The sequence below is a fragment of the Egretta garzetta genome, unplaced genomic scaffold, assembly GCF_000687185.1.
Source record: "Egretta garzetta isolate BGI_Z169 unplaced genomic scaffold, ASM68718v1 scaffold111, whole genome shotgun sequence".
NCBI lineage: Eukaryota > Metazoa > Chordata > Aves > Pelecaniformes > Ardeidae > Egretta > Egretta garzetta.
The window spans coordinates 1254733-1269821 of record NW_009258672.1 but is presented as its reverse complement, the minus strand read 5'-3'; the positions used below and the strand labels follow the sequence as shown (position 1 = coordinate 1269821).

The 15089-nt window shown below is 40.3% G+C and overlaps 1 protein-coding gene across 2 annotated transcripts in view; it reads right to left on the bottom strand.

Moving 5' to 3' along the window:
* SH3KBP1 (SH3 domain containing kinase binding protein 1) overlaps window positions 1-15089 on the bottom strand; it is a 207507-nt gene that overhangs the window by 58350 nt on the left and 134068 nt on the right. For both annotated transcript variants that reach the window (XM_009648800.2, XM_035888576.1), the window contains exon 6: window positions 6872-6947. In XM_009648800.2, the coding sequence (XP_009647095.1) occupies window positions 6872-6947 (76 nt within the window). The remainder of the gene's footprint in view (window positions 1-6871; window positions 6948-15089) is intronic.

Here is a 15089-nt window from a genome sequence, read left to right as displayed (position 1 = left end):
CTCCCAAGGTGTGGATGAATCCCATGTGTTTCAGGTTAAAGAATGCTTTGAACAGCAAGTGTCTCCAAGGGGGCTCGTGTCTCCTGAGCCCTGTATCAGGCAATCCTCCCTCAGGTCCCCCTTGCTATGTGAAGACTGTAAATTTGAATCATCCTTCAAGATGAAGACCCCGACAGACAAGAGTGGAGAGAAGGTTGTGGTTTCAGCATCTGAAAAAGTCAGTTGATAATCAGGAAAGTAAGGCTCTCTTCTCTTTTTTCTAAGCTTTTCCTCTATAAGTATGTGTCAGTGTGGATCTCACAGTAAGAGGCTGTCAAAAGCAGCAAGACTTTAACCAAAGAACTTCTAGTCTTTCACACACAGCAAATGGCTACGCATCTTTGCCTTCTAGTTTTGATGTCAAAAACTCTGTTCTCCCATGACCTGTCCGCCCTCCCCACCAAGCTCTTACCTTTTTTTTTAATACCCAGATAGCACAGGAACAAGGAATTAAATTAGAGAAAAATGTCAAAAACCAGATTGTAAGCTCAGCCATGTGCTGACCTAGACCATGAAGAGCCAGGAGGCAATCTTGTGAGAGACACAAGGGGGAGCTGGGGGACGCTCACAGCTGCCCCGTGCTCTGAAGGCTGGCACAGGAACACAGGGTGAAGTCACAGCCGTGGAAAAAAATCATGGGTTATGTACAGTAGAAGACTGGACTCCTTGAGCACGATTCACACTGTCCTACATTAAATCAATACATTCCTCTGCCTAACAAGGGTCTGGTGGATCACACCGCAACAGAGCTAGGTCTCAGCATCATGGACAGGTTTGGAACAAGGTAAGTGACTGGACAAAGTCAGCTTTCAAATTTCTCCTAAGGGAATGGTAGACCAACATGATTTAAGCAAGTAAAAGCAAAGCCAACAGGACTCAAAATAATATGAAACTTTAAAATCAGATTAATAAAAGCAGAGAAGAATCTAATAAGTTACGTCACTTCAGTACTAAAATTGTCCTTACTCAGCAGAGCACAATACCGCAAGAGGATGTAGAAGCACTTAATTTCAACAGTTATGTTTAGACAGGAAGGAAGAAAAGATAAAAGGAAATAGTAATTTCAGACACAGCACTGTAGAGACCAGCTGGAACTTGCTAGCTTGGGGGGTTTCCAAGTGAAAAAAAAAAAACCACTAAAAAACTAGAGGTCAAAATAATATATCTCATTACAAGCCTGGTAAATAGACTTAAACCGAATTAAAGCTTCGAACTAAGATACCAACATTAAGCATCCCTCAACTGTAGATGATAAATTTCATTTTTACATTTGACATCCAAGACTGGGTTTATACATCACAGATGGCTCCTCCAGAAGCCTCTTTTTAACTGTGACCTGAAAACATTTTAAAAATACACCTGCTAATAAACCCCCAAGAGCAGACATCTTGGAAACAGTAAGGGAGGAGAAAAGATTATATTCATGAGCTTTTCAGTCCTTATTTATTAATTCAACAATAATTTATGCTGCCAGACCACAGAGTCTCTCCTTGCAAACTCACAGCTCCTCCCAAGCAAACGAGAACAACCTGCCAGAGGCAATGGGCATTGCTCAGGGAACTGAGTGAGCAGATAAACCTTACAGCGCATCTTACAACTCAGACAAGCTGGATCTAATGCAGGATGTTCAGCTTCTGGCCCAATGTATCCTGAACTGAGAGGGCTTGGGCTAGGTATAATCCCATGTGAAAATACATACCCCAGGCTACACCCTATGATTTTTGAACTGTACTGTTCCAACTAGACTAGGTACGATGATGACACAACAACAAGCATCTTCTCTGCCCAAATCCCTTCCTTTGGAAGGAAGAATAACGCCATTGTTAGCTTCTCTGACAGATCTCAAGGGCCCAGAGTGACATGTAATTCCCCTTCCCAGCATCGGCCTCGTAGCTCATCAGTTGCAAAAAAAAAGCAGCTGCAAAGAAGCAGATCTTTACCACAAGTGGTCTGTCAATGCCCATACTTCTTGGAGGAAAAAGTGTCAGGACCATCCTAAACACTACAAAGTGTCTATCCTCTCAAAAGAATTGGATGTTTTATGGGGACAGTTAATGTGCATCTCTGTGCAACACCTTAAGTCCCACGGTCTGTCCCAAGTACCAAATGCGGCCTATTTGATACAGTCTCAGGCCCCCCAAAAAATCATTGCCTCAAAGAGGGAGAACAATAGCAAGAGATGGCATTCCTACAGAATACAGCTGTTTCATCACCTAGGCTGTTGCAAGCACTGTATTTCACCCACAGAATTCAGTGGCTCGATATGTATTTACAATCGCAATATAAAGCACTGATGACAATGTATAGACCTTCTGTAAGACTTGGGGTCCTGCAGTACTGTAGCAGGTAAATTAATTTGTTTGTGTTTTGAGAGACAGGTTAAATATTATACTGTTCAAACCAGAAATGAGCAAACTCCATTTACGCCATCAGTCAGCCCTGTTCACTGTAAAAGCATGCCTCTTCTATTTGTTCTCCTGCCAGACTCTTAGGATGAGCTGTGATGTTCAAGACAGCAGTCCACAGACAAACATACCTTCAAGCTTAAATTTCACAGGGGACAGTGACTCTGGAATTTGCTTTTCCTCTTAAGCCAGGATGACAAATTTCATCCTCTTACCTCTGCTTCCTTGTTGTTAGCAAGAACTGTTCCACCCCATGGCAAGATTTCCTCCATCTCAGGTAACCTAACCACTGGGCTAGATTTACCCTTCTAACTCTAACTAACTCTAACTTCTAAAATGTATTTATTTTTTTTTTAGTAAAATAACAAACCTGTATAGTTGATTTTTGAGGTTTAAATATTTCCCCCTAGATGAAGTCTAAATCACACACCAATAAATGTGGACACAAACAGCAATACTAAGTAAGAAAACAAGCAGTATTAAAGTAGTATCCCTTGAGCTTAACCTTCCTCTCTTCAACTATCACTCATAAGATGTTTCTGAAATGGAATAAAATGTACAAAACCTAGTGAAAAATTACATTGTTATCAAAACCACAAACCAGATGAAAAAAATCCAAACACTACATTCAGCAGAATTTGGTTTTATCATTAATTGCTACACTCAAGACTCATAAATGGATTGCACTAATAAATATTTTCACAGAACTTCACAAGATGCAAACTATCAAAACACCACCACATCAAACAAAAATAGAAATGGAAATAATTAGGGCCCCATTAATCCAGATTCAGCTACTCCTCATACCTTCTACCATCATGCAAAAAGATGAGTTGCTTGCTAAGGATTTTTGTTATTCCTATTATGCATCAGGTTAACATAAATTGTAAATAGTCAGTGAGTGGAGCAATCAAATTATGTGCCATGGTCAATGCATTCTGTGACTTACTGCCTTTGCTATTTTTTGTCTGCTTATTTATACTCCATTTTTTGCAATCTCAGTAATCTGCAGAGCTGTCTCAGTCATTGTGTGTTTTTGCTTTGCTGAATTTTAGAATCCAAGAGAGCTACTTAAAAATGTATACATATTTTCTACAATATAGCCTTTTCACTCCAAGCCACTTAAACTAAAAGCAAGCTACTTCATAGAAAAAAAACCACCTCACCTCAGAGATAGAATTATAAATACATACGCTTGCATGTGCCATCCCAGCTATGTAAGAGAGATGGAAATTCAACAGCAGAATAATTCCCCTATAAGCCTACGCACACACAAACCTAAACCACACAGCCCTCCCCACTTCTCTTCAAAGGCATCTGTATCAAATAGGCCACATTTTGAACTCGGGACAGACCGTGGGACTTAAGGTGCTGAACAGAGATGCACGTTAACTACCCCCATAAAATGTCCAGTTCTTTTGAGAGGATAGACCCTTTGTAGTGTTTAGGATGGTCCTGAGACTTTTTCCTCCAAGAAGTGTGCTCAGTGACAGATCACTTGTGGTAAAGATCTAGTTCTTTGCTACTACTTTTTTTTCCATCTTCTCTTCTTCCATTCCTGAAAGGTTAGTGACATTTCCATGGGACCACTCAAGCTGTGTAAGGATTTGTGCTTTCACTGTGCTCTCCCTTTGAGCAAAAACTCCTCTTTGGCCCTGGAGAGTCATCTGTTTATCCCCCAAAGTCTTAAGCCCACTTTTTAGGGAGGCTTACCTAGCATATTGTTGGGAGATGCAGCCGTAGAACACACTGCTGTGTCTCTTGCCCTGACCAACTCATCCCATTGCAGAACTTAGGCCATCTTGCTTGTACTAAGAGCAAATGGTAAGCACAGCAAGTGCCTTGCTGCAAATCACTGCCCTATCACACCATGAAAGCTATAGAAAAAAAGCAGACTTGATTCAAGATGTGGGAAGAGTCAGCAACTACCACTCCATGCTGAAGCCCCTTTGGGCAGAGAGATAAGATGCTACTGCTCCCCGTTTCCTCTCTCAGCAGGCTTTTTCACAGTGCAATTGCATTTTTTATCCAGTTGAGATTAAGGAATAACAGTATCAGTCATAGGAAGAAACAGGCGTAAGATGAAAGTGTATTACTCTACCAACATAATCTCTTTCTTGCTTGTAGCATACACCTCCAGCTGTAATCCCAAGGGAATGTAAATCACATATTCAAAAGCCCCCTCTCCATATTGAGCTGAATCTATGGATCTTCTGTTTCTTGCTACTTCTTTGGAGGATGGCACAGCATCTGTTTTTTCAGCAATTAAAGACTCTAAGGAAGACTGGGACACTACCATCCCAGGCAAAAGTGAAAGTAGCTGAGGTCCAAGGTGGAATGACACTTTTACCCTGTAAACTGTAATCAGGACGTTCACCAGTTTTCTGAGACTGCAAACTTCCCTGGATTCAATGCTTTTTTCAAGCTTGTTTGTGGTAGGTTTTTAGGAGAAAGCAAAAATTAAATTGTGCAGAAATGACAAATACTAGATAGATCGTAAATCCTATGCCAGCCTCTGATCATACTCCTCACGTCTGACTATCAGGCATGAAGTGTATTATGAAAAAAATTATTCCTCTGCCTATATTAAAAACCAAACCAGACTGAAGTATGTCTCATTTTCACTGAAAGGTTTTTCAATTTAAATGAAGGACAACTTCAACTGATTGAAAAGCACCTCCTATGATGCCATTTGAGGCTAAGACAATTATATATAGTTGCATTATATCAGACCTTCCTATGCAGGTGCTTCTCTTTCCCAAGCAAGAACAAAGATGCCAAAAATTCTACTGAGGCCCCAGAGATTCCAGGAAAGATAAAATGAACATGCACAGATACTATATGAGTAAGTAGCCCACTCTTCTCACCATTTCAAGCAAAAGGGATGTTGAATGATATTTGCACACAATGATGGTGAAAATAGCGACAGAAGAGGGATTGTCTGAGGAAAAAGGCATGTCAAAGGCAAATAACAAAAAGGTGAAAGAAGAACCAACCAGAGCCCAGAAGTGTTGATGGAGAAGTGTTGCTGTGTCAACCAGAGCTCAATGCATCACTGTAGAAGGTACAGTTCTAACCATTGTTCATAAGGTTTCCACATTTGTTTATAAGTGGTAAACGTATGAAACCCCAGTACCCTGGGATGCGATTTAGCGAGCAGTTTCAGCTCTCAGAATTATGAGATGATGCAGAGTCACCTGTCTCCCAGCCTGGCTTAGCACACAAGGGTTAGTGCTGCAGGTGGGAAAGGCCATGGGACAACCCCTTCAGATGGCACCTGCACTCAGGTCAGCTTAACCTGAAGGCTGAGAAAGGTAATTCCAAACCACATTGGTTCAAGAGCCCTGCTCTACATTACCAATTTGCACACTTTTCAGTATTTCAAGTTCTCACTTCCTCAGGGCAACTGAGTTCTTGCAGTACTTCCCATTAACAGCCTGGTGTCACAAGGGGAACAAGATAAGAGGACGCAGCAAGTCAATTAGTGTAGTGCAGTTAATGGAAAATAACTCACTAAAAGCTGTTTAAAGCTGCTTTTGCAACTCGGTGCTGAAAACATGTGGTAAACCAGGTCATAACCATACAATTCTCTCAGACAGCCACTGCTCTGCGGCTCCAGATGCTTGCCTTCCTATGTCTGTACGTGTTTTAGTTCTGAGACAAAATGTTATCTGCTAACTACCTATAAGGATAAACACATCAGAGAAGGAGAAGGACTGTGCGAGACTTAAAAAAATCAACACTTTATATTACACTCAATTGTATGGCTATGTTCTCCTCCTTCTTTTTCTCTTCTACCAGAATCCAAACCATTTAGTTATAACTTTGTATAAATAAAATCAAAAGATGGGGAATATATACATAAGTTATCTGGTAAACTAGTTACATATGCCTCCCTAAAACAGCACTGAGACCTGTCTAAAAATTTTAATTATTGGTTTTTGTTTATTAAGCATTGAAATGACAAAACTGAAGTTCTTAGGCACTGTTTATTTCCCATACAAACTATACCACCCCCACAGACCATTTCTGCTACATAAGGAAAGAAAAAAGAGGAAAAAAGCAAGGGCACTCACAACCAGAGATACGTTCCTATGACCTGCCTACAAGTTACAGCCTGGAGTTGGATCTTATTTAACTCTGATTAATTCCTCAAGGCTGAAAGCTGATCATGTAATTTAATTTGATTTTTGTTAGCAGAAAACTCAAGGTAGGACTACCAAAGGAAAAACAATTCAGAGGATTCTGTGAAACAAAACATGTCTATGTACCACCTACTCAAAGTTTATCCTAAATATATCTATCTGCATCCTCGCTTTTCATATATACAGGACACACTTTTAGCCAAAACCAAGGAAAAGTGTTCAGCTTGCTTTTAAGAGGCTTAATAGCTCAAAGTGCAAAGAATAAAAAACTATGAAACCTACTTTTTGTTCTGCTGTCCACTTCTATTTTTGTTGGCTCCTGAGTTGCTGTGGCTGGAGGTAATTTCTTCCCAACACTCTGAAAAAAAACAATTATTCTCCTTTAAAATTTGCAGGTTCAGTTAGAAGTTGGACAACGTAAAAAACTGTACTGGAAATACAAAATATAGGAGTAGAAAAAGGACAGTAAAGATGCAGAGGCAAATTAAACTATACTTAGGTTTGTCTGTGGGGTTTTTGTTAGCTTTTTTTTTAAATGATAAGAAATTCATAAAAATGTGATCCTCAAATTTTCCCTTTAAAAAAATGTTTACTAACATTTTTAAACATTAAGCCCTTAACACAGTTTCAGGAGAGACTCACAGAATTTTCACTGGCAGACTGACTACGTGATAAAATTACTTAAGGAAAGGTGCTATTCAGTACCAAAAGTAAAACTGAGAGCGGTAGAAAAACACCCTTGACTTCTGTCCATATAAGGAGTATTCATTTCTGTCATTCTAGATTGAGTGTGATTTTTGAGTTGACATCTCTTTAAATGGTTCCCATTTTTATTTTGAGCAAAAATAACTAATTTACTGAGGAGTACCACAATAAGCAATAAACAGCCTCAGACAGGTAAGCTGAAAGAACAGCAAGCAAACATTATCTGCCCCCAACAAAATAAAATAAAATAGGTGATATTCATATTTACGTATCTTCACCAATTACTATATGTATGCTATCCTCTCTCTCACACAGCTTTTCTCCCTATCAAGAAAGCTGCCTAGCTTTAAAGTCCCAGCCGTGTGTTGAGGCGTAAGTGTAAATACTACTTCTTTACACAGATACGAGTACTTAAAAGCCCTAGCTGCTGTTCAACTTCCTTTTCTCATAAGGTACGCATAAACACCACAAAACCTCCTCCATACTCCAGTGACCTTCTGAGTAAAAGCTAAGAGACAAGGGAGCTAACATTTAGTCTTGAAGGCACTGAGGACCTCTTGGGGACCATGAGGAAAACACTGGTCAATATGAGAGGCAATAGGAGTACAGCACTTCAAATAGTTGAAAAATGTCAAGGTCTACAAAGAATACGAAGAGCTCTGTATTAGTAATTTTGTGCACTAACTGTGTTAAAACTTACCTACGAAAAAGAGTAAAAAACATGGATTTTAGGCTGTCAAAAACAGCACCTCTGGAAGAGAGGTAGTTTTGAGAGTTTTGCACAAGACAGTCATCAAATTCGTGTTGGTAAGTAAGACAAACTATGAATTGCAATACTCAAAAGCATCCCATTGCAAGTTAACTTGCAGGTGGCAGCAGAGACAACTAACCTTCCGATAAGCCTGCAACTCTACTTACAACCCAGAACTGCTGGGGAAGAGAGATCAACAACAAAACTCTACAGAACCTCCCAAATTTCTTGCTGAGGCGGGAATGAAAGATGAGAAGCATTACCTGAAGCAGCGATTAGGGAGATAACAGAAAAACAGGAGATGATCCAAATCAGGAGAGGGCAAAACTAAGAAAAGAGCATGACATGGCTGCGCTGAAGAAACTTAAAGTCAAGAAGGATGAGGATGAAGAGTTGGCTCTCAGATCCAGCTGGAAAGCAGTGAAAATTGTACTGGAAGAGATATAATGAAGAATCAGAAGGTAGCAGGCATTCACACAGATAAAAGCACAGAATGCCTTCAAGATAAAAGCAAAACTGGGAAGACAGCTTTTGGTTCAGAGGCAAACAGTGCTGTTCAAGATAGCTGCAAATCTCAGAACATGCTCATTCATGATCAAATCTTTATTCACAGTTCTGCTTCATAAAATGGTTTGGAAAATGATGAGAGCACATACTCTAAACTGCACTGCTATTTAACTCAGAAAGGAATGCTTACTAAAGGAATATCTAAAAACTTTAATTTAGGGGAGGTTTTTTGTTTTGGTTTTTTTTAAGATAAAATTGTTATTCAAGAACAATTAATTGAAGGAAAGCATTTGGTAATTGCTTTATCATACACGAATCATTAGTCTTATTCATGGACCCAAAACCCAGATAAACCCACAACAAACTTAAATTTAACAAGCTAAAAACCACGGCGAAAGAATCACGGGCAAAGAGGAAGAAACTAGCGTATCCCAGTGGGAAGGGTTTGCTGCAATGTAATTTCTTAACTCAAAGAAGCAGATGCAAGTGCAATACTTGAAAACATTCATTCATCTGCTCATTCAGAAAGAATGCCTGTGCAGGGGATAAATCAACACGGGGAACCAAAAGACTCCTTGGGAACAGAAAAGGAGAATACCATCCAAACAAGGCTGTCCTTTTGTTGGGAGCTAGGAGACAGGCTGGAAAGCAGTCTTTGCATGAGTTGCAATTTGTTCAGGAGAGAAGGTAAAAAGCCCAGTGAGCAAGGTGGCTGAAGACATGACTCTTCTTGCACATCTAGAAATAGCCTGAACAGAGAAATGAGAAATTTGACTCCTGACAAATCTACTGATAGATGAAGAGCAGCGCAAAACTGGATGTAGCACATGGAATGTGCTGAAAGATCGCAGTGACCTACAAGATCCATTTATTGTGGAATGAACAAAGTTGTCCCAGAATTCCGTGATGAGGAGAGGAAGGGATGTTTGTACCTACTAGGAGGATATAGAAAGTCATAATTCAAATAATGGAAACAAGGGTTGCACAGAACCCACTCTGGTGAGGAGGGACACCTGCATTTGTTGTGGGAGAGGGAGAGGAGAATATCAAGCAGAACTGGTATTCCTTAATGTTAATGGGACAGCACCCAAGGATTCATAGGGGTGACACTGACAGGAAAAAAGAAAAAGAAAATGGGTAAGCCATGCAAATCTGATTTCAGGTGGACCTGCACTGCCAAGATGTTTTACTCTTCCTGTAAAATGGTCCTAAAGGAGATTTTTTTTTAAATTATGTTTTACTTACATTTACAACTGATCCATGCATTTCCATGGGAAACGTGTTACCACTTTCTGAAAACATCTCCATGAAACTTAATATACGACTCATTTGTTCATTAGGAAACATACAAGATAAACTTTCCTCACTCTAAGAGACACTGAATCCTCTATGATCTGTTAAATCTGATAGCCCTGCTTTAACAGGATAAAAGTATAGTTAAGATCTGTGCGCCAGGAGTCCCAGATCAAGTACTATTATCACAGTTACCAATTTTTCTGACAAGAAAAGAGAAATGGGAGACAGATACATCTCCTCCCATATGAGCCAGAAACTTCCCTTCTGACTCGACAACTGTTCTATATCACTCATACTCCCATAGAGGTCAAGTATCTACCAAATTTACTAGTGGCTAGGAGAACCAAGCAAGCCCAACTTAAATTCTTGCTGATCCAACACACATCTCTGACATAGACCTTTCTTCTCAGGGACTAGTTGCTATACGGTATTTTGGTCTCTTTTCCAGTTGAAGGCCCAGCATAATTTATCAAAATCTTCACTTCTAAAAGAAGAAACATGGGGGCAAAGAACACTCTAATTGGGTTGAACTGAAGATTTCAGTATAATTCTTTCTCTTTCTCTCTTCTTCCTTTACAGTAAAGAAGGTCAATTCAGAAAAAAATGTCCTCCAAGCCCTTCCAGATACATTGATCTATGCTGCAGAATACTGATATACAACTCCAGCTTTCACATTACTTAGTCTTTTACCCGATTCATTCCTAGCTATCAGGCTCAATATTCCCAAGAAGCAAGCAGATCTTACCCCTTTGGGACACAGGCACAAAACAAGATTTAGAACTTGAACAGCTTTGGGGGGAATTAGACACTGCAAATCCAAGAGCAGGATCCTCAACCCTGCCAACATCCCCTGACATCTCCCAGCATGAACTCTCTCTCTCTCCATTCTGTCAATAATATTTGCAAAACAAGAGTCACATGCAGCATGAACCAGAAAGCCTGTAATGATGCCCTTCCAGCAGTGTCTTAATCGCCAGTCTGCAAAGACAAGTGAAGTTCTGTGTTTTTTCTCTAGCCCTGTATATCTTGACTTCCTGGCTGCAGAATGGTTTCACCACCAGCAAAAAGGGTAATGTATTCCCCTCTGCCTTTGTATCTCTTGCCTGGTGGTTCAGAGCCGCTCCTGAAGAATACCATTGCAGTTTCCCTCTATCCTCCTCCAGTATGTTGATTACCATAAATCTCATTTCTAGATGGTGGCAGTCAGCCTTGTTCCACTTACATTACTCTGTAGATATCACTCTGACTTGTTTAGTCTTGTCACATAAGAAACACGTGGTGGAAACAGAGTTCGTATTTCCTAACTCCAAGCCTAGGTTGACTCCCAACACACAACAGAACATATCAACAAAACAGGCAGAATCTTGATCTCACTGTTTCTGCAAGGCGGGTATAATTAGATTATTCAGCTGTCACACACAAGTCCCCCTAATTGCCTGACAAGTGAATCCTAAAGATGAAAGGGGATGAAGTGCCCTCTTGCTGCAGAAACAGCCCATAAAAGCATGAATAATGACCATGATTTGGTGTACAGATATCCAGAGGGATGAGACAGATTTAGCAGCAACCTGCCGGTCTTAATGCTTGGCTTTATGAAGCCAACGGAAGGACAGCCTAGCATTAAATAACAGGTTCTGTTAGCAGAAGAGGCCTTGATGGCAGTTCGCTAGACTGTAAATCTCTATCACCACAGACCAGTTTCCTCTGATACTGAATTAACAGTGATTACAAAAGTGGTTGAGGTGGCACACGAAGTCACGTGAATGAGGTCATGGTACAGTCTAAACAGTCTCATTTCCTCTCATGTATGTATTTTGGCTCCATTACAATCCCTGTAACAAGCAGAGAACAACGCAAGAGAAGCAGAGCATGTAACGGGCAGTATACAAGTGAGTTTTTCTCACTTGAGGGCACTACGGCCCTTCTCTGCAACTATTCAACCCTGGCCAGAGGAAGAAAAGTAGACCTGTGATCAAGTTTCCTCCTTTGTGATATTTTAAAACTGTATTTCAAGGTTGTTGTTGAAAACTGACTTGTCTATTTACTTTCACTATTCGGGCCTTGTGTCTCTAGAACATTTAATCTGAAAATCCAAATTGAATTTTCACTTGTGAACCAGCTAGGTCCATACAGAAGACTTCGTTATACTTCTTTGTACTAAGGGAACATACTTTTCCTTTGACTGTCCTTTCACAGATACAGGCTTCTCCAAGCAACAGCTTATTTACCCAGGAATAAGGAAAAAAAGATTTACTCAGCATCAGTATTTATTCTGGGAAGTGTATTCAGGTTTTTACCCTAGATAAAATATTTTGGAACTACTCCTTGAAATGTAACTCCATGAAGATACATCAGACATTAAAGGATTCATAAAAATGGGCTGTATGACCTGGAAACACTAACATTTTTAAGCTTAACAAGTTTTTCAGTTTGAATAGTGAAAATATAACAATATGCACTGATGTTTTATACAGGGGAGGAAGAGACAGTTACGTATCTTGAGAACTTTTAGAATTTCACAAAACCTCAGTGATTAGGTCAGGGGAAAAAACGTGCTGTCTTTGACCACAACACTTCCTTTTAACTACTATTTTTAAATGTTGTTTATATGCATGAGAATTTTTTTATCTATAGGTTTATGAGCAAATCCAAGGCCACTTTTAGTGGCAATATAAAAACTGTTTTCTTTAATGCATTTTTGACACTCCATTTTGTAACAGTCACAAAGAAACAGAAATGGTCACTTAGATTCTTCCAGCTCTGGCTGAACTGAAGCATAAACAAGCTTCTCACTGACTATGTATGATGCTGGTGTTGTGAGGGGGGAGCCAAATTAATTTCTTTTTTTCTAATATGCTTCAAGTGCTTAAGGAACATCATTGAGTCTTTTATCCATCCTGCCTGGACTACCTTAAATTAAAAAAAAAAAAAAATTCAAAGAGCCCAAATATAAAAACCCCAAAGGCTTTCAGATGTCAAAATGCCCTTACTCTGTCACAAACAAAATAAGAGAAATGTCCAGGATTTCAGTTTTTCCCATGATACCAACATTTGACTCCACATAGAGTACTTTCTGTGACAGCATGATCAAGTATTGCTGTCCTGGGTTTTCCCAAAAGGAGAGAGTTAATTTTCCTCAAGGATCAGCACATGTATCCTGGTTTTGGCTGGGACAGAGTTAATTTTCTTCCTCGTAGCTGGCATAGAGCTGTGTTTTGGATTTAGTATGAGAGGAATGTTGATAACACCCTGATGTTTTAGTTGTTGCTAAGCGGTGCTTACACCACTCAAGGACTTTTTCAACTTCCCCTGCTCTGCCAGGTGCACAAGAAGCTGGGAGGGGGCACAGCCAGGACAGCTGACCCCAGCTGGCCCAAGGGACATCCCACACCATATGACGTCATGCTCAGCATATAAAGCTGGGGGAAGAAGGAGGAAGGGGGGGACGTTTGGAGTGATGGCATTTGTCTTCCAAGTAACCATTACACATGATGGAGCCCTGCTTTCCTGGGGATGGCTGAGCACCTGCCTGCCCACGGGAAGCAGGGAATGAATTCCTTGGTTTGCTTTTCTTGTATGTGTGGCTTTTGCTTTACCTATTAAACTGTCTTTATCTTAACCCACCAGTTTCCTCACTTTTACTCTTCCAATTCTCTCCCCCATCCCACCATGGGGGAGTGAGCGAGCAGCTGGGTGGTGTTTAGTTGCTGGCTGGGGTTAAACCACGACAACGAGGTGCTTGAAAGAGGGTAATGGGAATTTTAAGAAACCTTCATAGCGAAAACAAAAATTCTTTAGGGAAACTGTGATGAAGCCCCTACCTGCACATTTGATTGTCTCAGTCATCTAAACCAGCATTTTCCTCTGTACCTACTTTCTACCAGCTGTGCTTTGGCAGAAATACCATCCATATGCTCCTGAACTATAATTACTAATATTTTTTAATGCCAAGTAGATAGGTACATCTGCCCAATGCACACCCGGTTAATATTGGGAGCCTCAGTTGCACAAGCTGCACGCATTTCTACTGACATCGTCTATGAGGACATTCCAGCCACAACGCAGGGTAATTTCCTTAAAACTAGGTTAGGTGAATGAATAGGACAGGAAACAAGTGTTCATCAAGTCCTCAATTATAACCAGACTGTTGCAAGCAAACCCCTTTTTATTCTCCTGCTCATGGTTTGATCTGAGCATGAGCAGAGAGGATGTCTCAGAATTGATGTCTCACGGGTGCCTCATAATTCACTTGGTGTGAGCAAGAGACAGGGAACAGCCCAGTTGCTGCCCAAGCCCGCCCATCAAAGGTGGCCACGTCCCCGGGGAACCACTCTTGGCTGTGGATTCCTGCCACCACTCCTCCCCTCTGCTGTGACATTAGCCTGTCTGCAAGGAGAGAAGAGGGTATTGATCCATGTTAAAAAGTATTGCAGAGGGGAAAGAAGAACAAAAGAGAGTTTTAGTGTTATCCACTTCACTAGACAGCTGCACAAACCTTTGGTAGAACTGTGGCAGGAAAATTTATGGCCATAAGGATAAGGTGCAACTCTCAGTTGCAGTGCTCATTTACACCAGCTTAAGCTCATCAGGAAAGCATGGTCAGCATCTCACAGTGTGCTTTACCAATTCCTGGGGCCAGCATATCACATTTTGACCATGCTCAGGGCAACCCAAGGAAAGGTTGCGGTAGTACTGGCCTTTACATCATTCAAAAGACTAAATATGAACAACACTCAAGTATTCAGTTCTACATACCAGATGATACTTCCATAAAGAATGGGCGCCCTGACCACAGCATCAGATGTGGCACACACCCATAGAACTTTTTTAGTGGGATGTTTGGCAAATATTTCACAGAATGCAGACAATAAAGCAATTAAAGTATTTTAAAATTTCCTTTTACAGTTTATTTGCATGTAAGTCAAGCTATATTACTTTCTACTGGACAATCTGAAAATAATGCATTTTCACATTTAGTCCATATTCCAGCAGACTTAAGTGCAGTTTTTCCAACTGATGTCTGTACTAAATAACTTCTGGACTTGGATGAGAACAGGCTTTCTCAATTACAGCATATCTTTGTAAAGAAATAAATCTTTTTTTTCTTTTGAAAAAGATTTACCTGTGGAAGGTTTTACCCTTCTGCAAGGGTGCAAAACCCTGTATTTAGGTGCTGCAAAAGGCATATGAACCACTGGCACCTTAATTCTCTCTGTCTAGACAAAATCAACAAATCTCAAA